Source organism: Melanerpes formicivorus, unplaced genomic scaffold (assembly GCF_026170545.1).
Source record: "Melanerpes formicivorus ecotype bairdi unplaced genomic scaffold, bMelFor1.0.p_v2 SCAF_83, whole genome shotgun sequence".
Lineage (NCBI taxonomy): Eukaryota > Metazoa > Chordata > Aves > Piciformes > Picidae > Melanerpes > Melanerpes formicivorus.
The window spans coordinates 2,331,851-2,356,369 of NW_027142435.1; the positions used below are offsets into that span (position 1 = coordinate 2,331,851).

Consider the following 24,519-nt stretch of genomic DNA (forward strand, 5'->3'; position numbering starts at 1 on the left):
TTCACCTCCTGGTCAGATGGAACCTCCTGGCTTCCACTTTGTGCCCCCTGCCCCTTGGCACCACTGAGCAGAGCCTGGCCCCAGCCTCCTGCCCCTCACAGCTCCTTTAGCCCTTGCTGAGCATTGCTCAGCTCCCCTCTGGGGCTGCTCTGCTCCAGGCTCTCAGCCTTTGCTCCTCAGAGCTGCTCCAGGCCCCCCAGCAGCTCTGCAGCCCCTGCTGGACTCCCTGCAGCAGTTCCCTGTTTGAGGCTGAATCTCACAGCAGGGAGGAGCTGCTGCCAGGCTCCTGCTCCATCCTTGTTCTGCCAGGGGGTGAGAAGCTGTCTGCAAGCCCAGCCTGCACCAGTGCCAGCCCCAGCACTGAGTGGAGCTCCTCAAAGAGCAGAGAAAGCCAAAGACCTTTGACCAGAAGTGAGTCCTTAAATACTCCTTTTAATCAGCCTGAGGGCAGCTTGTCTAAACAACTCCTCTCCCCTGGGAGGTACAGTGCACATAGAAGCAAGAGGAAAAGCTGAGTCCTAGCCCAGCCCCAGGCTCAGTCCCTCCTTAACCCAGCCTGGAACTGGCACTCAGTGCCCCCTGGGAGGGAGCAGAGCTGTGCTTCATCCTGCTCCTGCCAACCCCTCCAGCAGGCACTGCTGGACCTTGGCTTCTGGAGCCCCTCAGAGCAGTCCTCTGTGTCCTACTGGGCAAGACTCTGTACAGCTACTGGAGTTGGGTGACTGCAGGGCTGCTGTGGCAGGGCAGGGCCTGGGCTGCCCCCCTAGAGCTAAAGCAGAGTCAGTGCTGAGCTCACACAGCTGGAAGCCCCAGGAGTCCATCTGGGGGACAAGGAGAGGGAACAGGCTGGGAGCTGCAGCCCTGGCTCTGCTCCCCTCTCTCTCAGGACAGGGTCTGGGCTCTGGAGAGCAGTTCTGCTTTCAGGCAGCTGGCTGGCTGCTCCTCTTCTGCTGCCTCAATGTCCTCCATGACTGCTGTGTCCCAGGCAAGGGTCAGGAGGGCTGAGGGCACCTGGGAGAGGCAAGGCAGAGTTAGTAAAGCTGCAGCAACCTTGGTCTTTGACCTCCTAGCTCCTTGTGTGTGCTCCCAGGCCTCCAGGGAGCACCTCAGCTGAGCAAGGGTAGAAGGCTGCAGGAAGCTCCTCAGGGGATGCTGCTTTGGGCTTTGCTTTGCAAGCCTGGGGCTAGGCCTGGTTCCTGCCTCCCCTCCTCCTGCTGTGGCTGCAGAGCCTCTGCCAGGGCTGCTGCCAGCTCCTGCAGCCTATGCTTGCTACAGCTCCCTTCAAGCAACCCAGAAGGCCTCAAGCAGTTCCTTCTTCACTTGAGAAAGAAGGAGCCAGAGCCCAACCTGGAGCAAAAGCCACAACCTTCCCAGAGTCCCAGGAGGGGTTGGGTTGGGAGGGACCTTCAAGATCAGCCAGTGCCAAGCCCCTGCCCTGGGCAGTGACAGCTCCCACCAGCCCAGGCTGCTCCAGGCCTCATCCAGCCTGGCCTGGAACACCTCCAGGGAGGGATCATCCACAGCCTCCCTGGGCAGCCTGTGCCAGTGTCTCCCCACCCTCACTGGAAAGAATTTCTTCCTCATCCCCAGTCTCAACCTCCCCTCCTCAAGCTTAAACCTCCAGGTTAGGTGCAGCAGATGACTCTGACAGCCTCAAGATCTCTGTGGAAGAGACCAGCTCCCTTTTTTTCCTGCACTCACCAGCCCACATTCATTGAAGGCCAAGCTCTCATCAGTCAGTTTGAGACCTCCAGGTCCCAGCAGCTCAAAGGGCAGCCACTCATTCCTGAGTGCTTCTCTCACAAAGCTGTAGAGGGCAGCCAGTGACTCTCGTGCATAGAACGTCCCTGCCAGGAGAAGAGAAGGTGAGAGGGGCAGAGGGGCTCTGGCTCTCCCCTCTGGGGGTCAGGGCTGTGGGGCTCACGTTGGGATGAAGCACTTCAGTGGCACAGAAGCAGCTCCCACTTGACTGCAAAGGATGAAAGCAGAATTGTCCCCCCCAAAGAAAAAGGACTTTGACTGTTGCCAGCTCCTGCCAGGCTGCAACCAAGAGCTGGGGAAGCCTCAGCTGGGCTCCAGAGCTCTGCTGCAAAATGGGCACAGGGTTGGTCCTGCTCTACCTCCTCATGGGCAGCCTCTCACAAACCCTTCTGAGGGGTCTGGCTTGCTCCTGGCAGCCTGGGAAGGGCAGGGTTTCAGTTAACAGCACCTTGAGACCCTTCCCTTCCCACTCAGCCCTGGGCAGGTGGGGAGGGGAAGCTGTTAGGGCACTGCTGTCCCCCTCTGGGTTTTGGTGCTTTGTTCTACCAGCTGCATGCAGCATGACTCAAAGCTGCCCCTGTGCTGTAACTGCTCTGGGTGAGGGGATTGGGGCACCCTCAGGAAGACTGCAGATGGAGTGCTGAGGGGAGAGAGGCTCTGCAGAGGGACCTGGCCAGGCTGGATCCCTGGGCTGAGTCCAGTTCTGTGAGGTTCAACGAGGCCAAGGGCTGGGTCCTGCACTTGGGTCACAACAACCTCATGAACTACCCAGGCTGGAGGCTGAGTGCCTGGAAGCTGCCTGGGGCCTGGGAGTGTTGGTCAACAGTGGCTGAAGATGAGCCAGCCTGTGCCCAGCTGCCCAAGAGGCCACCAGCATCCTGGCCTAGAGCAGCAGTAGTGTGGCCAGCAGGACCAGGACAGCAATTGTCCTGTGCCCAGCTCTGCTGAGGCCACACCTTCAGCACCGGGGTCAGGGTTGGGCTCCTCGCTCCAAGAAGGACATTGAGAGGCTGCAGCAGGTCCAGAGAAGGACAACCAAGCTGGGGAAGGGTCTGGAGAGGAGCAGCAGAGGGAGCTGGGGGTGTTCAGCCTGGACAAAAAAGGCTGAGGGAGAGCTCCTTGCTCTCTGCAGCTCCCTGAGAGGAGGCTGCAGCCAGGTGGGGTTGGTCTCTTCTCCTGAGGCAGATAAGAGGAAACAGCCTCAAGTTGCACCAGGGGAGGGTCAGGTTGGAGATGAGAAGCAACTTCTTCACTGAAAGGGTTCTCAAAGCCTGGCCCAGGCTCCCCAGGGAGGTGGTTCGATCCCCACCCCTGCAGGGGTTTCAGAGCTGCGGTGCTGAGGGCCATGGCTCAGCCCCAGCCTTGGCAGAGCTGGAGAAGGATTGGGCCCAGTGATCAAAGACCCTTTCCAACCAAAGGGTTTGCTGATGGTGTGAAGTGCTGGGGGCTGCCCAGAGCCTCTCACCTTGGAGGATGTACCCATCGGGGAAGCGCACTCGCAGCAGGGTGTAGTTGTACTTCCTCAGCTCCCTTTGTTCCTCCTTCTCCCTCATGGCTCTGGTCCTCAGCATCGAAGCCTTCTCCACCGCTTCTGTCCTTCAGAGATGAAAACGAAGCACAAAGAAACTTTCAGCCTCTTTCTTTTCAGCACGAAGCAGCAGCAGCAGCAGAGGACCCCCGCGGGTGCCCCCTGCCCGGCTCACCGGAGCCGCTGCTCTCGTTTGATCTCCTCCGCGGTCAGGTTGTAGAAGTCGTTGGGCAGCTCGAAGCGAGCGGCGGCAGGGGAGGGCTGGAAGAGGCGGAGCTGGCGATCCAGCCGGGCCCGGACGGGCTCCGAGCTCAAGAGCTGCTCCTTGTAGTCCTTGAGGTCTTCCAACCTGCTCAGCATCTCCTCCTTCAGCACGTAGTACTCCTCTGTGGTCTCTGCAGGCGACAGGGCAGGGGGTGAGAGGCTTCTCCTTTAAAGAAGGGATGGAGTCAGAGGAGGAGCAGAGGGCTGCAGCTCCTCTGCTGGGAGGGCAGAGTTGGGGCTGGTCAGTCTGGAGAAGGCTCAGAGGAGACCTTCTTATGGCCTTCCAGTAGCTGAAGAGGGCTACAAGAAAGCTGGGGAGGGACTTGTGAGGGTGTCAGGGAGGGATAGGACTGGGGGGGATGGAGCAGAACTAGAAGTGGGGAGATTCAGATTGGATGTTGGAAGAAGTTCCTCCCCATGAGGGTGGTGAGAGCCTGGCACAGGTTGCCCAGGGAGGTGGTGGAAGCCTCATCCCTGGAGGCTTTTAAGGCCAGGCTGGATGTGGCCCTGAGCAACCTGCTGCGGTGTGAGGTGTCCCTACCCATGGCAGGGGGCTTGGAACTGGCTGAGCCTTGAGCTCCCTTCCAACCCTAACAATTCCATGACAAAGGGCTCCACAGAGTGGGAGGGCTCGAGAGGGAAGCTGCAGCTGGGCAGCTCTCCTTCTGCCACAGCTTCTGAATCTCTCAGCAGCCCGCCCTGGGCTGCCCCTCCACCACTCAACCTCCCCTCTCCAGCTGAGCACAGCAACATTTCTCACCTTGTTCTGGCACAGGCAACGTTTTGGTCTCAAAGCCAACAGCCTGGAAAAATCTGTGTGTCCCTTCCAGGCAGCTTATCCTTTCCTGGAGGAGAGAAAACAAGGGGGAAGGCTTCAGATGTGGGCTGTGGACTTTGGGAGGCAGAGCAGCTGCAGGAGCCCTGACCCCACCTGAAACACTTTGTTCTGCAGCTTGATTTTCCGGTACTTCTCCTCCTCTGGATGGAGGTAGATGTTGTCCAGGTACCTGCAGAGAGAGGAATGCACTGTGTGGATCACAGCACAGTGAAAAGCTACCCCTAGTTGTAAGAGGGAACTGAGAGACCTCCCAGTAGCTCTCCCAGATACAAGAGCTGGGGGACAGCAAGCTCCCCATAAGCCAGCAATGAGCCCTCACAGCCAAGAAGACAAAAGGGCTCCAGGGGTGCAGAAAGGTGTGACCAGGTCAAAGGAAGTTCTTCCTCCCCCTCTGCTCTGCCATACTGAGGTCACATCTGCAGTGCTGGGTCCAGTGCTGGGCTCCCCAGCTGAAGAGAAACTGGGAACTGCTGGAGAGAGTCCAGCTGAGGCTACAAAGCTGCTGAGGGGCCTGGAGCAGCTCTGGGAGGAGCAAAGGCTGAGAGCCTGGAGAAGAGCAGCCCCAGAGGGGATCTGAGCAACGCTCAGCAGAAGCTGAAAAGGCTGTGGGGGGCAAGAGGATGATCCCCAGAGGTCCCTTCCAACCCCACCACGCTGGGATTCAGTGAGGGAAGCAAAACACATCAGTGTTTCATGGCCAAGCCAGACAGAACTGGAGGGTGGCCAACCTCAACCAGCAGCTCCCAAACCTCTTGAGACCTAGTGACCAACTCTTCAAATCTCCCTGAGGTGAAGGTGACCTCCTTTCAGCTGACATTTAGATGACTCCTGCACTCAGCTTTGGGTTGACTCAGACTTTGCCTGGAGCACAGCAAGAAAATCCAGCTGCCTTCTGGCCTTGTAGGGAGGGCTCAAGCTGTCCTGCCGAGCCAGCACACTTACTTGGCCATGGTCTCCACTCCTGTTCGCACTTTCTCTCGGTCCCTGTTGAAGGTGTGGATCTCCATGATGGAGGCAGCCACTGGGTCAACAGAGAAGTACTGGGGGAGAAAGAGAGAAACTGGTCAGGAGGGGAGCTGATGGCTGCTCTGCACAGAGAGAGGTGTGGGTCTGTGGTGGTTGAGCCCTGAGAGACAGCTGAGTACCACACCAGTTCCCCCCATGGTGGGATGGGGAGAGGTGGAAAACTGAGAGGAAAATCCCCCCCTGGGCTGGGCTGGGCTGGAGGGAAGAGAAGCTGTGCCTGCAAGCAGCAGAATTGCATCACTGCTTCCAGTGTCTGAGCAACACTTTTCACCACAAACCCAAAACACTGGCACCATCTGAGCTGCTCTGAAGCAAACTGCCTCAGTCCCAGCTCAGACCAGCACAGGCCCAGAGCTCCCAGGTGCCAGCACTGAGGGTGCTGGGACAAGCTAGGGCAGAACAGAGCTGCCAGGTGGGGAGGGCAGAGGAGAGAAGCCATGCAGGAAAATGAGTTCAACAGGAGGAAGGTTGGAGCAGAGGATCCTTGAGGTGCCTGCCACCCTGGTTTGCCATGGTGCTGTGATGCCAAGCCCCCAGCAGCCCCCGAGCTCACCGCGTGGATGGCTTCCCGGAGGTGTTTGTCCTTCTCGTCTTTCCTCACCACTGCGCCGGTCAGGGGGCAGAGGAAATAGACCCCTGAAACCGAGGGGGCAGCTGCCCCTGCTGGGGGTGGGCAGCTCAGATCCTGAAGGAGGCAAAACCAGGCACCAAGCTGAGCACTGGAAGGCTTTGGGTCCCAAACAGCCCTGCATGGGACGGGAGCAGCAGCACCTCCTACCTTCTCCTCCGTGGGAAGCTCTCTCTCGCTGGCAGCTGCCTCAGCCATCAGCTCTTTCCTCACTAGGAGAGACAAACCCAGGTTACAGCAGGGGACTGGGCAAAGGAGGACTCTGGACCATGCAACATCACCCTGGGGACATGAACACCAAGCTGGGTGCTCCATCCTCAGCCTGGCAGCCCACAGCTGAGCGTGACACCCCCCTCACCATTCCTGTGAGACCTGTCCCAGCCAGCCCCCACCATCCATACAGCCACAGAACTGCTCAGGCTGGAAGAGACCTTTGAGATCTTCAAGTCACCCAGAGCTCACAATCCCACCGCTGCTGCTAAGCAACTGCCACTAAACCACATCCCTCAGCACCACATCTCTGCAGCTTCTAAATACCTCCAGGGCTGGTGACTCCATCCCCTCCCTGGGCAGCCTCTTCCAGCCTTTGAGAGCCCTTCCAGGGAAGAAGTTTCTTCTAATTTCCAACCTAAACCTCCCCTGGGGCAACTTGAGGCCATTTCCTCTCATCCTGTCACTTGTTGCATGTGAGAAGAGACCAAGCCCCAGCTCACTCCAGCCTCCCCTCAGGGAGCTGCAGGGGGCAGTGAGGTCTCCCCTCAGCCTCCTCTTGTCCAGACTAAACCACCCCAGTTCCCTCAAAGGCTCCTTGTAAGATTTGTGTTCAAAGCTACCCTGGCAGCTGCTCCACGTCCTCCAGCGACCTCCTACCCTGGTTCTTGATGGCCTCCTGGGAAGGGGGCAGCTTGGCCTTGGTCTTCAGCTCCATCCTGGCCAGCGCCGCGGCCGCTGCCATCTGCGCCTCATCCGTCGGTCCCTGGCGGGGCTTCGGAGCCGCTTCGGCTTTCGGCTTCTCCTTGGGGACCCTGGGCAGGGCGGGAGTCGGATCCATGACCGGCACCGAGACACCGACGGCCGCGCAACTACCCCCGGGCTGGACGCGGCCGCCGACGCTTAACGGCAGTGACCGCACCGGTGCCCCCGGGGAAGGACAGCCGGGGAACCGGCCGGCCCGGTGCAGCAGCATGGCTGCCCGGTGAGTGTCCGCTCCCCGCGCAACAGCCGGGGCGGGCACCGAGCGTCGGGCACCAGGCCCCGTGGCCGCCGACGTCGCCGGCAGCTCCGTGACCCCGCAGCAGCCTCGGCTCGGCTCCTTCCCGCAGCCAGGTACCGGGCGCAGGGCAGCCGCAGCGCCCGCGGGCAGCGGCAGCGCAGCGGAGCGGCGCCGGTTCCCACCCGCTCGGCCCCGCTCCCCCGCCGCCGTGACCGGAGGGTTCCCCCTGCCCCGTACCGGGACGGCTCCGAGAGCTTCTGGCCGGGCCCCGCAGACTTGAACTTGAAGTCGGCCTTGATCTCCTGGAAGAACTTACGCATGGCGACGAGAGGAGACGCGGCCGGAGCTCGGCCGGGAGCGGGACGGGCACCGGGACCGACGGGCACCGGGACCGCCGCGCCCCGCCCCGCGCGCGTCACTGCCACCGGAAGGGGCGGGGCCAGCGCCGCAGCTCCGCCGCCGCTCGGTGACCTCCGCGGGCGTCCCGCGCCCGAGGGCAGCTGCGGGCGGGGAGTGAGCGCAGCGCCGGGTTCCCCGCGGGCCTGCACCCACAGACCCCACGCTGCTCTGGGGCTGCAGCCATGAACCGCCCTGACCTCCACGCTCACGGCCCCCGGGGGCCCCCCGAGCGCCTCCCCTGCAGCCTCACTCCGCTGGCAGGAGCCGGAGGCGATCTGAGCAGCGCTCAGCAGGAGCTGAAGGGGCTGCGGAGGGCAAGGGCATGGGACCAGACTCTTATCAGTGGTGCCCAGGGACAGGACAAGGCGCAGCGAGGGGCACAAGCTGGAAGCCAGGAGGTTCCATCTGAACAGGAGGGGGCTGGGACTGGATGCTCTCCAGGGGTCCCTTCCAGCCTGCACCGTGCTGGGGCGTTCTGTGACCTGCTGCTTCCCAGCATCCCAAATTCCCCTCCCACAAAGCCCAGAGGAATCCCCCTGCTCGCACACGCCGGATGCAGTCCCTGGCTCACAGGGTGATTGAGGAGGAAAAGATAACCGAAGATCGAAAGCCACCAGCATGTCCCCTGGACCCCTGGGCGCAGCTTCAGCGGGGCTTGGGCCAGGCTGCATCCCCAGGTCAGGGGGTGGCAGTGGAAGGGACAGGAGGTGTGCAAGCTCCTCTCAAATTGCCCTGGGTCCAGGGCTGTCCTCTCTGTCCCTACAGCTGCTAGCCCCTGGCCCCGACATTACAGCCACCTCCACATAGCCTGACACCACCCAACAGCCCTGTGCCCTGCCCTGTACAGCCCTAGCCCTGACCCCACAGCCTTGACCCATATCCTATAGCCCTGGCCCTCACCCCACAGCCATGTCCCCCTGTTTACAACTCTACCGCCTTCCCTATATCTCTGGCACACACCTTCTCGCCCTGGCCCACACCCTGTAATCCTGTGCCTCGCCCTACAGCCCTGCCCTTCCCGCCCCAGGCATGTCCCCCTCCTTAAGCCCTGACCCACACCCTATAGCCCTGTGCCTCACCCCGTAGCCCTGGCCCCCTGGCTCACACCCCATAGCCATAACCAACACGCTATAGCCCCGGCCCCCACCCCATGGCCATGGACCCCTCCCCACAGCCCCACCCCCTCCCCCGCCCCCTCAAGCCCCGCCTCCTCAGCGCCCCCTTTTTCGGCGCCTCTGGCGGCGTGACCCAATCCCGTTATCCCGCCGTGCCCTCGGCACGCTCCCATTGGAGGAGACAACAGAGCGACGCGAGGCCGAGCCAACAGGAGCCGCGGCGGCGGGCGGGGAGGCGGGACATCCTGCGGGCCGGTGGTGCCCGGTGCTGCCCGCGGCCTGGGCCTCCGCCGCCGCCGCCCCGCCCCGCGGCCGCCATGCCGCACAGCTTCAAGCCCGGAGACCTGGTCTTCGCCAAGATGAAGGGTTACCCGCACTGGCCGGCCCGGGTGAGGCCGCGGCACTGCGCCGCCGGGGCACGCAACGGGACGCAGGGGCGGTGGGGGGCCTGGCCCGGCCCGGGCTACAGATCCCGTCCTGGGATGGGAGACCGGTACCGGAATGGAGATCCCCTATTGGGATGAGGGAGGGTGGGTGGAACGGGGATGGGGACACGTACCGGCTCCTGTCCCGGGGTTGGAGGCCGGGGTAGGGGCGGACATGCCATAACGGTACCCGCACCGGGATGGGGACCCAGCAGCGGCATGGGATGTGCTGTCCCGGGACGGGGGAGCTGGTACCCGCACCTGTCCCGGGACGGGGAGCTGGTACCCGCACCTGTCCCGGGATGGGGGACTGGTACCCGCACCTGTCCCGGGATGGGGGAGCTGGTACCCGCACCTGTCCCGGGACGGGGAGCTGGTACCCGCGCCTGTCCCGGGATGGGGGACTGGTACCCGCACCTGTCCCGGGACGGGGGACTGGTACCCGCACCTGTCCCGGGACGGGGAGCTGGTACCCGCGCCTGTCCCGGGATGGGGAGCTGGTACCCGCACCTGTCCCGGGATGGGGGAGCTGGTACCCGCACCTGTCCCGGGACGGGGAGCTGGTACCCGCACCTGTCCCGGGATGGGGAGCTGGTACCCGCACCTGTCCCGGGATGGGGAGCTGGTACCCCCACCTGTCCCGGGATGGGGAGCTGGTACCCGCACCTGTCCCGGGATGGGGGACTGGTGGCGGCATAAGGGATCTGCACCAGCACCAGCACTGGGATGGAGATCCCATAACGGCACCCGTTCCGGGATGGGAACCTGGAGCATCCCCTACCGGGATGGGAGGTCCCCGGCTGGTATGGGGACCCAGTACCGGCATGGAGATCCCACACCGGGCTGGGGCACCTGGTACTGGTGTGCAGGACCTGTCCCAGCACCCATGCTGGGGTGGGAAGTGCTGTCCCAGCACCCATACCAGGTTTGGACATGGAATGGGAGCTCTGCACTGGGATAGGAACCCAGTACCAGGATGGGATCGAGGTCCTGTTCCAGCACCCATACTGGAATGGGGACCCAGTGCAGGCATGGGGTATCCTGTACTGAAAGAGAGGACCCCATGTTGGCACCTGTGCCAGGGTGAGGGCCCAGTACTGGGATCCCCTATGGGCACCCACTGCAGAATGGGAGCCCAGCACTATGATGGGGTCCTGCACTGGGACGAGAGAGTCCCACACCAGCACCCATACTGGGGCTGGGCTTTGACCCTGGGGGGGAGGTTGCCGCTTGGCACCTGTGCCAGGATGGAGAAACCCAGACTGAGACAGGGGTCTGCAGCTGGCCTTGGGCTCCCGTGCTGGCAGCTGTACTGGGAAGAGAGCCAGTGTCAGCCTGGGGGTCTGTGCTGGCACCAAGGGAAAGAGGAGGGTACCTGCCAGGGGGTGGGGGAGACTTGGTGGACCCCTCAGCAGGAGAGTGTTTGACAGCCCTGTGCAGGAGGGGACTCAGGGCCCCCCCTCCTCCTCCCAGCATCACTCTGAGCCCTCCTTTTTCACCTGGGCCCAGGGGAGACCCTGACCCCCTTGGGGTGACCACAGAGGGCCTGAGTCCTGCCTCACCCACCGGACCCCTGGCCTGGGAACCCCCTCTCCTGCTAGGGTGACCCCTGTCACCTCCTTCTCTGCTGCACCCCGGGACCCTGCTGCTCCGAACACCCTGACCCCATGGGGGTGTCCCTGTGTCCACCCTGTGTCCCAGCATCCCGGAGGAGTCCTGCCCTTCATCCTCCATCCTCATCTTCATCCTCACCCTGCCTCTCCAGCGACCCCCACTTCCCTTCCCAGCTCCCCGCCTGGACATCAGCCACCCTCTGTCCCCTGCTGGGGGGGAGGCAGAGCTGAGCTGTGGGGCTGTGTCCCTCGCTGGGGGCAGATGGGGAGGGGGGCACAGGCCGAGGACGGTGCCTGGGGTGCGATGCGTTGCGGGGGGCTGCTGCTGAGCGCTCGTGAGCCGCGGGGCCGGGGGTGCTGCTGCCGTCCGGGGGGTGCTGATGTGTGTGTGTGCGGTGAGGACGGCCGGTGCCGGTGGCCGGGGGACAGCGTCGTGCCGCGGCGGCGCCGGGAGGAGGAGCGGGCGGAGCGCGGCCGGCGCAGGACCTGCTGCGAGGCTGCTCGAGCAGGGCTCGGCCGAGGGTCTGCGGTGGTCTCGGGCAGGTTTGCCTGCTGAAGGTGTCTGACGGGAAGAGACCGGCAGGCGGAACCCGTGCGGGATCGGGGCAGGTCCCGGGGAGGCTCGGGGTGCCGGAGACATCGCCGCTCGGCCGCACCACGCCGTGAGATGCCGTCCCCGCCGCCCCCGACGCGCTGCTGCCTGACCCGGCACCAAGAGGACTTGGTCCTTCCAGGAGGGCAGCCCCTCCTGCTTTAGCTCGCTTGCTCTTTTGGGGAAGGCTTCCACACACCCCCCAGCCCTGAAGACCACCCCGGCAGAGGGGGCAGCACCCTGCACCCCGCCCCGAGGCTCCTACCTGCGGCTCTGCCTGCAGCCCAGACCACACCGAGCGGACCGACACGGGAAGAAGACGGGGGCGGCCCCACGCATCCCCCGCTTGGCAGCGGGGCTTCTCCTGCCGGGAAGGACCCTCAGGCCACCCCAGTGGAGCAGCCGCCCCCTAACGCCCAGGGGTTCCCTCGGGCATCCCCTCCCGAACGCCACGAATCTCCGGGCCCTCGCTTTCGGCGGACAGACGACCGAGCTCCGGCCCTGGAGCGGCCGCGCCGGATCCCTCCTCTAGGTCTTGCTAGCGATCCCAGCCGGGGCCCTGCCGCCCTCGGGGATCCCCATCTGGGTGCTTTCTCGCCGTCGCTTTGCCTCCCCCGAGCGGGGCGCGGGGGCCGGAGGTCCGACGCCGCTGGCCGGGGCCGAATGCGCCTGGCAGAGGAACGCCCCCGAGCCGCCCTCTCTGACCACCTCCTGCTTTGGGTTTCCTTTCAGATCGATGACATCGCGGACGGCGCCGTGAAACCCCCTCCGAACAAGTACCCCATCTTCTTCTTCGGCACCCACGAGACGTAAGCGCTGCCTCGCTCCCCCCCTGCTCTGCGATGGGTTTTTTTTTTGGGGGGGGGGGGGTTGTGCCCCCCCTCCTCCCCCCGCCCGATTCCCCCTTCTGCCCCTCCCCCCCCCCCCGCCCCGCTGCCTCTGCTCCGGCCTCACCTCTGCTTTGTTTCTCTCCAGCGCCTTCTTAGGCCCTAAAGATCTCTTCCCTTATGAAAAGTATAAAGATAAATATGGGAAACCAAACAAGAGAAAAGGCTTCAACGAGGGATTGTGGGAAATCCAGAACAACCCCCACGCCAGTTACAGTGCCCCTCCGGTGAGTGGGGGGCCTGGGGCGGCTGGGGGGGGGCAGCGAGGCCCTGGGCTGCCCCTGCCTCCAGCTCTCCTGCCCTCCGAGCTGCTCTCCTCTCTCTCCTGTCTGCTTCTCCTTGCAACGGTGCCTCCGCGCTTCCAGCTCCCAGAGTGGCTTTCTTGGGGTTGCAGTAGCTTCCCTTCCCTGCCCACTCCCTTCCTCCTCTTCCTCCTCCTCCTCCTCCTCTGGAGGAACAGGCTTTTGCCCCGTCCTCGGGGATGTGCTTTGTGCTGCTTGCCCAAACCCACGGAGGATCTCGCTGTCAGAGTCAGCACTTGAGGCTTGCTTGTCTTCAGCTCCTGTTCCTGCTTGTGGACTCTTGGGCAGTCCCTTGCTTCATCCCTTTCTGAGCTCCTCAGCCAGAAGCTGCTAGGGCTGCTGCTTCAGAGGGCTTCAGGGCAGGCCAGGGGGTGGCTCTTTGCTCCTCGTCTGCTCGGCGTGGGCGTTCGGTAGCTGTCGGCGTGTGAGGCGGTTTATTGTCTGGGGATCTTGGCAGGTGGCACCCCAAACAGCTTTGTAGGCAGTTGTGCTGAAGAGGCAGAGGAAGGCTTTTTAAGGTGAGCTCCAAGACAAGGTGGCCTGGAGGGGTAGGGTTAGGGACTGAGCCCTCTTGGCTGTGCTGCTGCTGGTGCAGGAGAGAGGATGAGGTTTGAGTACCTGTGGGGCATGGTCTGACCCCAGGCTGCAGCTGTAGGGTAAAGTGAGACCATGGAGGTGCTTGAAAGCACCTTCAGCTTCTTGGGGAGGGGTGGTTGGTGATGGTGAGGGTGGCAGCACCCACTTTGTCCTGTGGCCTCACTGTGAGCACCCAGCAGGGATAAGGAATCTGCTGTGACTGAGGGCCCAAGGCCATGCTGACAGCCCCAGCAAGGCTGAGGGTTCACCAATGGCCACTGCATCTCGTGGCCAAAATGCCTGGAGGAGCAGAAGAAGAGACTGGAGTAGAGGTCCTCTTGGTTCTTTGGAGACTGAAATGAAGTCAGGTGCCAGGAACAGCCAAGGACAAGAAGAAGTTTCCAGCACTGGAAGAATCCCAGCTCTAGGAAAGCCCTTGGGTGCAATGTTCTTGAGTGAGGAACCTCCTGATGGGCTGGTGAGAAACCAGGAGACCTTCCCTGTGTGACAATGAGGGAGGAGAAGACAGAAGATCCCAACTGGGAAGGCTGGTGGCCACCACACTGGTTGCCTCAGGTGGACCTTTCCCATGGGGAAGATGTGTCAAGTGCTGTGGGGCGAAGCTGTTTGAGAAGGAAGAGGCTTGACCAGAGCCAAGGGCTGGTGGCCAGCCCACCAGAGGAGGATGGCTGCTCCCTGCTGCTGGAGGAGAGGCCAAGTGGAGCCCCCCAGCCCCACCTGTCTGGCGCCGTGGGGGCAGAGAGGGGCTGGGAACTGCTCGCCATGGTGTGGGGGCAGAGCGTGGGGATGGGGGCAGGGGGCACTCAGGTGGCAGCAGTGGGAAAAGCCAAGCTGGGGGGGATCCAGAGGGAAGTTGCTGGTGGTCTCAGGGCGGTGCTTGGAAGGGGGTGCAGGGGTTGGCTGAGTGTTCCCCTGGAAGGGCTTGGTGCTGTCCGGCCTGGTGGCTGCCCCGTGGCTCCTCTGCACGCTCACCTCTGCCCAGCGCTGCCATCCATCTCCTCACCCTTTTCATGCCCCTTCTCCTCTCCCCACAACCCCCCAACCCCAAGGTGCTGCTGGCCCCTGGGGGTGATGACACAGCTCTCATCCCCACTGTCTTCAGCCTGCCAGCTCCTCCGACAGCGACGTCCCCGAGCACGACCCCATGGGGGGCAGCGACGCAGGGGAGGACGAGGAGGACGCGGCCATGGCCGCCGCCAAGATGGAGAGCGACGAGGACTCGGATCGGGGCAGCGACCAGAGCGGCCTGAAGAGAAAGCCCATGGCCATGAAAGTGAGTGGGGGCTAAGGTGGCCCCACACAGCAGGCTGTCCTGCTGAGGGGGCACGTGGTCGTGGGGTCCACCGCCTGGCCTTCATCCACCGTGCAGCGTGGGGCTGGAGGCGGTGGAGAAGCCAACCCCTGCTGGGTTCTCCAGTGGGAAGCGGGGGTCAGCACCTCTGCAGGGCTCTTGCAGCTACCTCGTGTTGTCTGTGAGGTCCTGGGGTGCACACTTCCGAGGGCATGTGGTTGCTCTTGCAGAGCCCTCTTTGCCAGGGAGAGCTGGGCCCAACAGAACCAACAGGGAGGAGCTGGGGCAGGGCCTCCTTTGCCAGGCAGAGCTGGCCCAGCAGAACTCCCTTTGCCAGGAGGAGCTGGGGCAGGGTCCCCTTTGCCAGGCAGAGCTGGGCCCAGCAGAACTCCCTTTGCCAGGAGGAGCTGGGGCAGGGCCCCCTTTGCCAGGCAGAGCTGGGCCCAGCAGAACTCCCTTTGCCAGGAGGAGCTGGGGCAGGGCCCCCTTTGCCAGGCAGAGCTGGCCCAGCAGAACTCCCTTTGCCAGGAGGAGCTGGGGCAGGGTCCCCTTTGCCAGGCAGAGCTGGCCCAGCAGAACTCCCTTTGCCAGGAGGAGCTGGGGCAGGGCAGGGCCCCCTTTGCCAGGGAGAGCTGGCCCAGCACAACTCCCTTTGCCAGGAGGAGCTGGGGCAGGGCAGGGCCCCCTTTGCCAGGGAGAGCTGGGCCAAAGCCCCTTTGCCAGGAGGAGCTGGGGCAGGGCCCCCTCTCCCAGGAGCCACTGGCTTTCAGTTGTGGGTGGAAGGGGCTTGGGCTCCTCTCCCCTTCTCACCTCTCTGCTGTTAGATGCCGGTGACAAAACGGCCTCGGAAGTCCTCCAGTGACCTGGACCAGGGCAGCCCCTCCCCCACAGAAGAGGAGAACTCAGAGTCATCTTCTGAGTCAGAAAAAAACAGTGACCAGGTGAGAGGGTTTGGGGATTCACTGGAGTGGAAGCTGGCAGGGCAGTGGGGAAAGGGCTGGAGGAAGGGTATCAGCACCTGGAGGGCAGAGCAATGGTTTGGGGGAACCTGAGCAGCTTCTGAAGCCATCATGAGGTGGTTCCTCTGTTCTTCATCCCTGCTGTCCCCCAGGACTTCACTCCTGAGAAGAAGCCAGTGGCCAGGGCTCCCCGGAGGATGCCAGCAGCAGGGAGGAAGAAGAAGGTAAAGGAGCCTGAGTCTGGGATGCAGCAGGAGGGAGGCTGGGCAGGAGGCTGGGCTCTGTGCTGCTGAGGGAGGAGCAGGGCGCAGCAGGGCTCTGCCATGGGCTGGATGAAGGCTGAGCAGGAGGAGGGACCTCGCTGGCACCTCTGTGACCCAGCTGGGCCCTAAGCTGCCATGGTCTGGGGGACACTGCTGAGCCACTGCCACCCCCTGGTGCAACCCTGCTGTGTGCCTGCAGAAGGTGGAGTCTGGCTCCGACTCGGACTCCAAGGGCGACTCAGACTCCGAGCTGGGCAACGCCACTGTGGACATGACCAAGTCTGACTCCAACTCCGACTCCGACTCCGATGTGTCTGTGAAGAAGGCTCCACGGGGCAGGAAGCCAGGTAACACCCTGGGAGCTGCTTCACAGCCCCTGGAGAGCAGGCAAGGCTGGGGGCTCCTGAGGCTCTGGGGTCTTCTGTTGCAGCCACATCCACGCATCCCTCTGCCCCCCGTTTGGGGCTGTTCTAGCAGCAGGACCCGCCCTGGGCTTCTGCTGAGCCTCAGCTCCTCTTTGCCCTGCAGCTGAGAAGCCTCCTCCCAAGCCCCGTGGCAGGAAGCCGAAGCCTGAGCGTGTCCCCACCAGCTCCAGCAGCGACAGGTGAGAGCAGCTGGGACAGCAGCTCCCCGGGGGCTGGGCTGGGGGTCCCCTCCCCGCGGCGCGGCTCTGAGCGCGGCCTGCGCCCCGCAGCGACAGCGACAGCGAGGTGGATCGCATCAGCGAGTGGAAGAGGCGAGACGAGGAGAGGCGAAGGGAGCTGGAGGAGAAGAGGAAGAGGGAGCAGGAGGAGGAGATCCGTCGGCTGCGGGAGCAGGAGAAGGAGGAGAAGGAGAAGAGGAAGGAGAAGGCAGAGAAGGGCGAAGAGCTGCGCTCCGACTCGGACAGCAGCGCCGAGGATGAAGTGGCCAAGAAGGGCAGGAAAGGTCGGGCTAAGGCCCCTTCCTCCTCAGACTCGGAGCTGGAGCTGGAGAAGGAGGTGAGAGCAGAGCTGTGGGGACACACAGAGAGCACAGCGTGTCCCTGTCACCTCAGCAGGGACTTCCAGCGGTGTCTGGGGCCCGTCTCAAGCTTGCCTTACCCCGGGGAGGGCCACGGCCGCAGGCACGTCCCTGCTCTGCCCATGGGAGCTCTGCCCTGCTCTGCCCATGGGAGCTCTGCCCATGGGGTGCCTCACTGATGGAGGGTCATGCATCTCCAGGATGCTTTCCCTGCCACCACACACCAACCTCCACCAGGCTCCAACCTCCTTTCAGGGAGCTGTAGAGAGCAATGAGGTCTCCTCTCAGCCTCCTCCACACTAACCATCCCCCAGCTCCCTCAGCTGCTCTTCCCCAGCCCTGTTCCCAGACCCTTCCCCAGCTTGGTTGCCCTTCTCTGGACCTGCTCCAGCCTCTCAATGTCCTGTTTGGGTTGAGGGCCCCAAAACTGAACCCAGGGTTTGAGGTGCAGCCTCTCTAGATCTTGAGGACTGGGAGGGACAGATGGGTTCTCCAGTTGGCTGCTGCAGGCTGGGGGGGGCAGGAGGTACCCAGATCCTGCCTGCTGGAGCAGGGCATCACTGCTGCCTCCCAAGGCTTCTCTTAGCCCAGGCAGGGGCCCTAGCCCTGCCCCCAAGCTGCTGCCCAGGCAGCAGTGGTGTGGTGGGTGCTGCCTGCAGCAGGGAGGGCTCTGCTGCTCTCCTGCATTGTTCTGCTCTCCCAGGTAAAGAAGCCAGCGAAGAAGCAGCCCTCGGAGTTGTCAAGGAAACCGAATCAGAAGGAGAAGAGAGGCCGAGCCGAGGAAAAGCCACGGAACAAGTCAGCATCTCCCCTCCCTTCCTTGCTGCTTCCTCCTCTGGGCACAGGACCCTTCCTCTGCTGCTGCCCAGCCCTCCCTGGCTGCCACCCTGGGGTGGGGATGGACCCCCCTGGGGAGCTGCCCTAGCCCAACAGCACCCACGGATGGGGCTGGGCTCTTGCCTCCCCCTCATCTCCTAGAGCTGGAGGAGGAACTGAGGGCACCAGGCTGAGCTGCCTTGCTGTTTTGCACCTCACAGGGGAAGAGCCCTGGGTATCACTTTGGGGCTTTGCCTTTCTGTAATCCCAGGAAGCTGGGGCATGGGGGAGCTGCTGTCTCGGGGCTCCTGTCTGCCTGGGGGCTTGGGAGGTGGCTCTGGACGTGTGGGTGGAGCATGGCAGGCCTCTGCTGCTGGCCAGGGGATGCTCTGAGCTGTGCCATCACCCTTGTGGTGGTGAGCAGCAGCTTTCACCTGCAGGACTTCACCTCTCTGCTTTCCCTCCCCCAGACCTTTGAAAGTGGAGCGAGGCCGGAAGAAATCCGAGCTGATCCCTGAGAGGAGAATAGAGAAGAAGAAGGGTGAGTGAGCTGTGCCTTTGCCATCACAGCAGGGAGGAGAAGGGATCCAGGGCTGGTTCCTCCATCCCAGGGAAGGGATCTTCCCCACAGGGATTCCCCTGGGGCCCTTCCTGGCACCAGGCTGTGTGGAGACAGTGAGCTTCCCTCTGCGCATCTCCAACCCCTCCTCTTCAGAGAGGCCTTGGGGGCTGTGTTTGGCCTTGGAGAGGCAGGAGGAAGCCAGACCTCTGCTGGGGGATCCTAGCAGCACTGTGGTCTCCTGCTGGTTTCTCAGCCTGTCTCCCTTGCTGCTCCAGAGCCCACAGTTGAGGAGAAGCTTCAGAAACTTCACAGCGAGGTCAAGTTTTCCCTTAAGGTGGACAATCCGGTGAGTGCCCCAGGGCCTTGGCATGGCTCCCTGCTCCTCCTGCCCTCAGCCACAGCATCAGCCTTGCCCACCTGGGGTTGCTGAGCTGCCTTCTGCCTTTCTGGATGCTGGGTGGCATTAGGTGGCCCCGGGGAGACTTCCAGGCAGCTTCTGATCTTGATGCCCTCCTTGCAGGACATCAAGCGGTGTCTGAACGCGCTAGAGGAGCTGGGCACACTCCAGGTCACCTCTCACATCCTCCAGAAGCACACTGACGTGGTGGCCACGCTGAAAAAGGTAGAGCCAGGGGCTTGAGTCCTTCCCTGAGGGGAGCCAGGAGCCTGCTGGGGCCACCCCAGCTCTGAAGGTGTCCTCCCTCCCTCCCTCCCTCCCTCTCCCTGCTGCAGATCCGCCGCTACAAAGCGAACAAGGACGTGATGGAGAAGGCTGCTGAAGTCTACACCCGCTTGAAGTCACGTGTCCTGGGACCAAAGATGGAGGCAATCCAGAAAGCCAACAAAGCTGGGCCTGAGAAGGACAAGGGGGAGGCAGAAAAGGGCCAGGAGAAGCTGCCAGGAGGGGAGACAAGGAATGAGAAGGGGGAAGAGGAGACCAATGCTGGTAACGCTCCCTGCGCGTCTCGGGCTGCTTCCCTGCTCCCTGTGGGCACCTGGAGATCCTGGGACCCTTCCTTGGGCACAGCACAGCCCACTGGGGACCAGGCAGAGGAGCAGTGGTGGCTCTTGGCCTTGCTGGTGGATCAGTTGGCACCTCCAGTCCCTTGCTCACTGCAGTTCCAAGATGGGAAGGGAGGGAACAGGGATCGCTCATGGCAGTGAGAGCAGAGGGCAAACCTCAGCACCCACGCCCTGGTTTGCTGCCTCTGGGCTGAGTTTTAGGCCAGAGCAGCTCCTGGCTGCCAGCTGGAGAGCTGGGCCATGGCACCAGGGAGATGCTGGAATGTGGAGACGCCCTTGGGCCCTGGCTCAGGCTCTTGCACAGGCAGCTGGTGACTGAGATCTTCCACCCTCACAGCCAGGTCCCTGCCTGGGGGTGTCCTGCTGGTGGTGCAAGACCCTTCCCAGAGGAGCTGGTGGGGAAAACCTGCTCTGAAGCCTGCCTCTGGCTGTGGGGGATGGAAGCTTTGGGGCCTGGCTTGTAGCTACAGGATTAGGCCAAACCTGGGGTCATAAAATCACAGAATGGTTTGGGTTGGAAGGGACCTTTAAGGTTGTGCAGTTCCAACCCCCTGCCGTGGGCAGGGACACCTCCCACTAGCCCAGGCTGCTCAAGGCCTCATCCAGCTGGCCTTGAACAGCTCCAGGGAGGGGCTAACACCTCAGTCTTGGCTGGGTGTCCCTTGCCTGGTCAAGGAGATCCTGTGGCCATGGGTCCTTGGCTTGCCCAGCCCCTCGTGGGTTGAGATGAGCGAAGTCCACCATGGGGATGTTAGTGTCTGAGCCTCTCTCCTCCCTTTAGACCTGTCAGGTCCTGTGAATGGGGAATCCCTGTCCCAGAAAGCAGAGGGCACAGAGGAGAAGGACAAAAGCCAAGGGCCAGGAGCTGGAGATCCAGAGGCAGCCACGGAGGAGACCCACAACAAGTGAGCTGGGGGCTGGGGAGCTCCCTGGGAGCTGCTGCTGCTGCACACCCAGGTTGGGAGCAGCTGCTGCTGCTGCACACCCGGGCTGGGAGCTGCTGCTGCTGCACACCCAGGCTGGGAGCTGCTGCTGCACACCCAGGCTGGGAGCTGCAGCTGCTGCACACCCAGGCTGGGATCTGCAGCTGCTGCACACCCAGGCTGGGAGCTGCTGCTGCACACCCAGGCTGGGAGCTGCCGCTGCTGCACACCCAGGCTGGGATCTGCAGCTGCTGCACACCCAGGCTGGGAGCTGCCGCTGCTGCACACCCAGGCTGGGATCTGCTGCTGCTGCACACCCAGGCTGGGATCTGCTGCTGCTGCACACCCAGGCTGGGAGCTGCCGCTGCTGCACACCCAGGCTGGGATCTGCTGCTGCTGCACACCCAGGCTGGGATCTGCTGCTGCTGCACACCCAGGCTGGGAGCTGCCGCTGCTGCACACCCAGGCTGGGATCTGCTGCTGCTGCACACCCAGGCTGGGAGCTGCTGCTGCACACCCAGGCTGGGATCTGCTGCTGCTGCACACCCAGGCTGGGAGCTGCCGCTGCTGCACACCCAGGCTGGGATCTGCTGCTGCTGCTGCACACCCGGGCTGGGAGCTGCTGCTGCTGCTGCACACCCGGGCTGGGAGCTGCTGCTGCTGCACACCCAGGCTGGGAGCTGCTGCTGCTGCACACCCGGGCTGGGAGCTGCTGCTGCTGCACACCCAGGCTGGGAGCTGCTGCTGCACACCCGGGCTGGGAGCTGCTGCTGCACACCCAGGCTGGGAGCGGCTGCTGCTGCACACCCAGGCTGGGAGCAGCTGCTGTTGCTGCACACCCAGGCTGGGAGCAGCTGTTGCTGCACACCCAGGCTGGGAGCTGCTGCTGCTGCACACCCAGGCTGGGAGCTGCTGCTGCTGCACACCCAGGCTGGGAACAGCTGCTGCACACCCAGGCTAGGATCTGCAGCTGCACACCCAGGCTGGGAGCTGCTGCTGCTGCACACCCAGGCTGGGAGCAGCTGCTGCACACCCAGGCTGGGAACTGCTGCTGCACACCCAGGCTGGGAGCTGCTGCTGCACACCCAGGCTGGGAGCTGCTGCTGCTGCACACCCGGGCTGGGAGCTGCTGCTGCTGCACACCCAGGCTGGGAGCAGCTGCTGTTGCTGCACACCCAGGCTGGGAGCAGCTGTTGCTGCACACCCAGGCTGGGAGCTGCAGCTGCTGCACACCCAGGCTGGGAGCTGCTGCTGCACACCCAGGCCAGGAGCAGCTGCTGCTGCACACCCAGGCCAGGAGCAGCTGCTGCTGCACACCCAGGCTGGGATCTGCAGCTGCTGCACACCCAGGCCAGGAGCAGCTGCTGCTGCACACCCAGGCTGGGAGCTGCTGCTGCACACCCAGGCTGGGATCTGCAGCTGCTGCACACCCAGGCCAGGAGCAGCTGCTGCTGCACACCCAGGCCTGGAGCTGCTGCTGCTGCACACCCAGGCTGGGAGCTGCTGCTGCACACCCAGGCTGGGATCTGCAGCTGCTGCACACCCAGGCCAGGAGCAGCTGCTGCTGCACACCCAGGCCTGGAGCTGCTGCTGCTGCACACCCAGGCCTGGAGCTGCTGCTGCTGCACACCCAGGCTGGGAGCTGCTGCTGCTGCACACCCAGGCCTGGAGCTGCTGCTGCTGCACACCCGGGCTGGGAGCTGCTGCTGCTGCACACCCAGGCCTGGAGCTGCTGCTGCTGCACACCCAGGCCTGGAGCTGCTGCTGCTGCACACCCAGGCTGGGAGCTGCTGCTGCTGCACACCCGGGCTGGGATCTGCAGCTGCTGCACACCCAGGCCAGGAGCAGCTGCTGCTGCACACCCAGGCTGGGATCTGCAGCTGCTGCACACCCAGGCCAGGAGCAGCTGCTGCTGCACACCCAGGCTGGGATCTGCAGCTGCTGCACACCCAGGCCTGGAGCTGCTGCTGCTGCACACCCAGGCTGGGATCTGCAGCTGCTGCACACCCAGGCCAGGAGCAGCTGCTGCTGCACACCCAGGCTGGGAGCTGCTGCTGCACACCCAGGCTGGGAGCTGCTGCTGCTGCACACCCAGGCCAGGAGCAGCTGCTGCTGCACACCCAGGCTGGGAGCTGCTGCTGCTGCACACCCAGGCCAGGAGCAGCTGCTGCTGCACACCCGGGCTGGGAGCTGCTGCTGCACACCCAGGTTGGGAGCAGCTGCTGCTGCACACCCAGGCTGGGATCTGCAGCTGCTGCTGCACACCCAGGCTGGGATCTGCAGCTGTTGCTGCACACCCAGGCTGGGAGCAGCTGTTGCTGCACACCCAGGCTGGGATCTGCAGCTGCTGCACACCCAGGCTGGGGGCTGCTGCTGCACACCCAGGTTGGGAGCAGCTGCTGCTGCACACCCAGGCTGGGATCTGCAGCTGCTGCACACCCAGGCTGGGAGCTGCTGCTGCACACCCAGGTTGGGAGCAGCTGCTGCTGCACACCCAGGCTGGGATCTGCAGCTGCTGCACACCCAGGCTGGGGGCTGCTGCTGCACACCCAGGCTGGGAGCATCTGTTGCACACCTAGGCTGGGAGCATCTGTTGCACACCCAGGCTGGGCTCTCCCCTGGAGGATCTGGGGGAGCTCTCCTGGGTTGTGCTGGGCCTCTCCCAGCTCGGGCAGGAGCCTGGAGCAGGGGGGAGAGGCGCAGGGCCCCGCTCTGACTGCCTGTGCTCTCCCCCAGCAGCGTGCAGGACTATCCCAAGGCCGAGCGAGCCGGGCCGGAGCGGGAGAGAGCTCGTGGGGAGGCAGAGGCTGTGGAGGACACGGAGGAGAGCTGAGGGGCAGAGGCTGTGAGAGGAGAGAGCAGCCTCTGCCTCCTCCCCTGCTTGAGTCACTTCACCAAGTCACGCTGTAGCTGCTGTCTTAGGTCTTGTCCTGTGCCCCCCCCGCGGGAGCGCCGGCTGCGGGGGGGCCGTGCTGGTTGTTCTTTGTTTCCCTTCCCCTCCTTTCTCTTGGGGTTTGATGAGGTTTGGGGTTGGTTTGGTTTCATTTTGGTTGGTTGCTTTTTATTATTTCACTCCCCCCCCCCCCCCCCCTTCCCTCCTTGTTTTATTTTGGTTCCCTCCTCCCCTCCCCTCATTTCTTGTGATTTCAACTGACATGAAATGAATATAAAAGGTTTTGTAATGAAAAACTCCAGGAGCCAGAGTCTTTGTTTCTTGAGGCATCACTGACTGTGACAAGGGGAGGGCAGGAGCAGCCCCCCCCCCCCCCACAACTGCCCTGGGGGCTGGGATTGGACCCCCACCCCCCCCTTCCTTCCCTCTAGTCCCACTTGGACCAACCTCCCCCCGGCCCAGCCTGATCCTTGCCAGGAGCAGGCACCCAGGGCTCTCCCCAGGGGGGGGCTCTGCTCTTTGCTTGATTTTTCCAGCCCCTGTGCTGGGCTCTGCCTTGGCCACAGGAGCTTCTCCCACCCCCCTTTCCCCCCACCCTCATCTTTTCCTCCAGTTGGGAGGCAGCTGCTGGAGGCAGAGCCTTGTGCTGCAGGGGAGGCAGCAGAGGCTGGGCAGCAGCTTTTGGGTTGAAAGCCAGTGAAATAAAACCCAAACCAAACCCCCCCCAAAGCAGTAGATTCTCTCCCAGCTCACCCAGGGAGGGAACTGAACCATGGCAGGATCCTGCCTTGTGCTGGGCACCATCTTTTGGCTGTTCTTCTGTTTGCCTTCTCTTTCCTTTCCTTTGGGGGGGTGGTGTTGTCTCTTTTTATTTTGTCTGCCAGAGTTTAGCTTTTCTTTTGGTTTTGTCTCCATGTCCAATAAAGATGTTCCCAGCTCAACCAGCTGCTGTGTCCTGAGTCCTCTTGTGCCAGGCTGGTGGGAGGAGGATGCCCCAACCCTGCTCTTGCTGTAACTCTGCCCTGGGGGAGAGGTTTCCTTTCTTTCCTTCTTGCCTTTCTTCCTAGGCCAGGGCTGATTTCATGCTCCCAAGCCTCTGTAAACAAAACCCAAATAAACCAACCCCCCTCTCCCCCCAGATAAACCAACCAGCCCAGCCCTGGCTGCCTCTTACACAACTGCTGGGAAACAGGAGCTGGCTGAGGGAGGGTGAGATAGGGGCTGGAGGCTCAGGCTGGGGCCACACAGGGACAAAGCAGCCCCAAGAAGGTGGGGGAGGACAGGGGGAGGGGGCACTGGGAGGGGCTGGTTGGGCCTTGTAGCACCCCAGTAAGGGGTGCATGGGATGGGGGCACAGGTCCTGCCCTCCTCCACTACCAGATCCTGCTCCTTGAGCCCCAGCCCAGGAGGAGCCTGGCTGTGCCCCTGCAGCTGGGGGCATTCCGCCCCAAGACAGCTCTGCTCCCACCTTCTGTTCTTGTTCTCCCAACTCCTGCTCTCAGCAGAGCAGGGGACAGCCCAGGGGGCTCCAGGGCAAGGCTCAGCTCTTTTGCCCTCAGCACAAGGGCCACTGCTCAGGGGTGCAGGGATGAGGCCAGG

At 63.3% G+C, this 24,519-nt stretch overlaps 2 protein-coding genes across 5 annotated transcripts; one reads left to right on the top strand and one right to left on the bottom strand.

Annotated features, from left to right (window-relative positions):
* Nucleotides 1-412: 412 nt before the first annotated feature.
* Nucleotides 413-7,663, bottom strand: UBXN6 (UBX domain protein 6). The gene is made up of 11 exons (XM_068165039.1): nucleotides 7,496-7,663; nucleotides 6,916-7,070; nucleotides 6,196-6,257; nucleotides 5,971-6,102; nucleotides 5,334-5,431; nucleotides 4,485-4,560; nucleotides 4,314-4,398; nucleotides 3,465-3,684; nucleotides 3,227-3,357; nucleotides 1,702-1,847; nucleotides 413-1,011 (listed from the first exon to the last, which is right to left on the bottom strand). The coding sequence occupies exons 1-11, from the start codon at nucleotides 7,576-7,578 to the stop codon at nucleotides 883-885; spliced, it is 1,317 nt and encodes a 438-aa protein (XP_068021140.1). The 5' UTR covers nucleotides 7,579-7,663; the 3' UTR covers nucleotides 413-882.
* Nucleotides 7,664-9,017: 1,354 nt separating this feature from the next.
* HDGFL2 (HDGF like 2) lies at nucleotides 9,018-23,864 on the top strand. Of its 4 annotated transcripts, none has more exons than XM_068165041.1 (16): nucleotides 9,018-9,161; nucleotides 12,135-12,211; nucleotides 12,378-12,516; nucleotides 14,291-14,461; nucleotides 15,304-15,420; nucleotides 15,591-15,662; nucleotides 15,901-16,048; nucleotides 16,230-16,305; nucleotides 16,396-16,681; nucleotides 17,407-17,501; nucleotides 17,990-18,060; nucleotides 18,357-18,427; nucleotides 18,602-18,703; nucleotides 18,814-19,027; nucleotides 19,886-20,009; nucleotides 22,767-23,864. In XM_068165041.1, the coding sequence occupies exons 1-16, from the start codon at nucleotides 9,090-9,092 to the stop codon at nucleotides 22,858-22,860; spliced, it is 1,929 nt and encodes a 642-aa protein (XP_068021142.1). In that variant the 5' UTR covers nucleotides 9,018-9,089; the 3' UTR covers nucleotides 22,861-23,864. The 4 variants fall into 4 exon arrangements, with proteins under 4 accessions (XP_068021142.1, XP_068021141.1, XP_068021143.1 ...); XM_068165040.1 differs by having other exon boundaries at nucleotides 9,019-9,161; nucleotides 22,764-23,864; XM_068165042.1 differs by lacking the exons at nucleotides 12,135-12,211; nucleotides 12,378-12,516 and having other exon boundaries at nucleotides 9,019-9,161; nucleotides 22,764-23,864.
* The last annotated feature ends 655 nt before the right edge of the window (nucleotides 23,865-24,519 follow it).

Coding starts and splice junctions, on each gene's coding strand:
- UBXN6 (XM_068165039.1), bottom strand. CDS start 7,578: ATGCGTAAGTTCTTCCAGGAGATCAAGGCCGACTTCAAGTTCAAGTCT. Junction 7,071..7,495: donor AAGCTCTCGGAGCCGTCCCG/GTACGGGGCAGG, acceptor CGCCCTGCCCAG/GGTCCCCAAGGAGAAGCCGA. Junction 3,685..4,313: donor GTTGCCTGTGCCAGAACAAG/GTGAGAAATGTT, acceptor TGTCGCCTGCAG/AGACCACAGAGGAGTACTAC.
- HDGFL2 (XM_068165040.1), top strand. CDS start 9,090: ATGCCGCACAGCTTCAAGCCCGGAGACCTGGTCTTCGCCAAGATGAAG. Junction 15,421..15,590: donor CAGAAAAAAACAGTGACCAG/GTGAGAGGGTTT, acceptor GCTGTCCCCCAG/GACTTCACTCCTGAGAAGAA. Junction 18,428..18,601: donor CCCTTAAGGTGGACAATCCG/GTGAGTGCCCCA, acceptor CCCTCCTTGCAG/GACATCAAGCGGTGTCTGAA.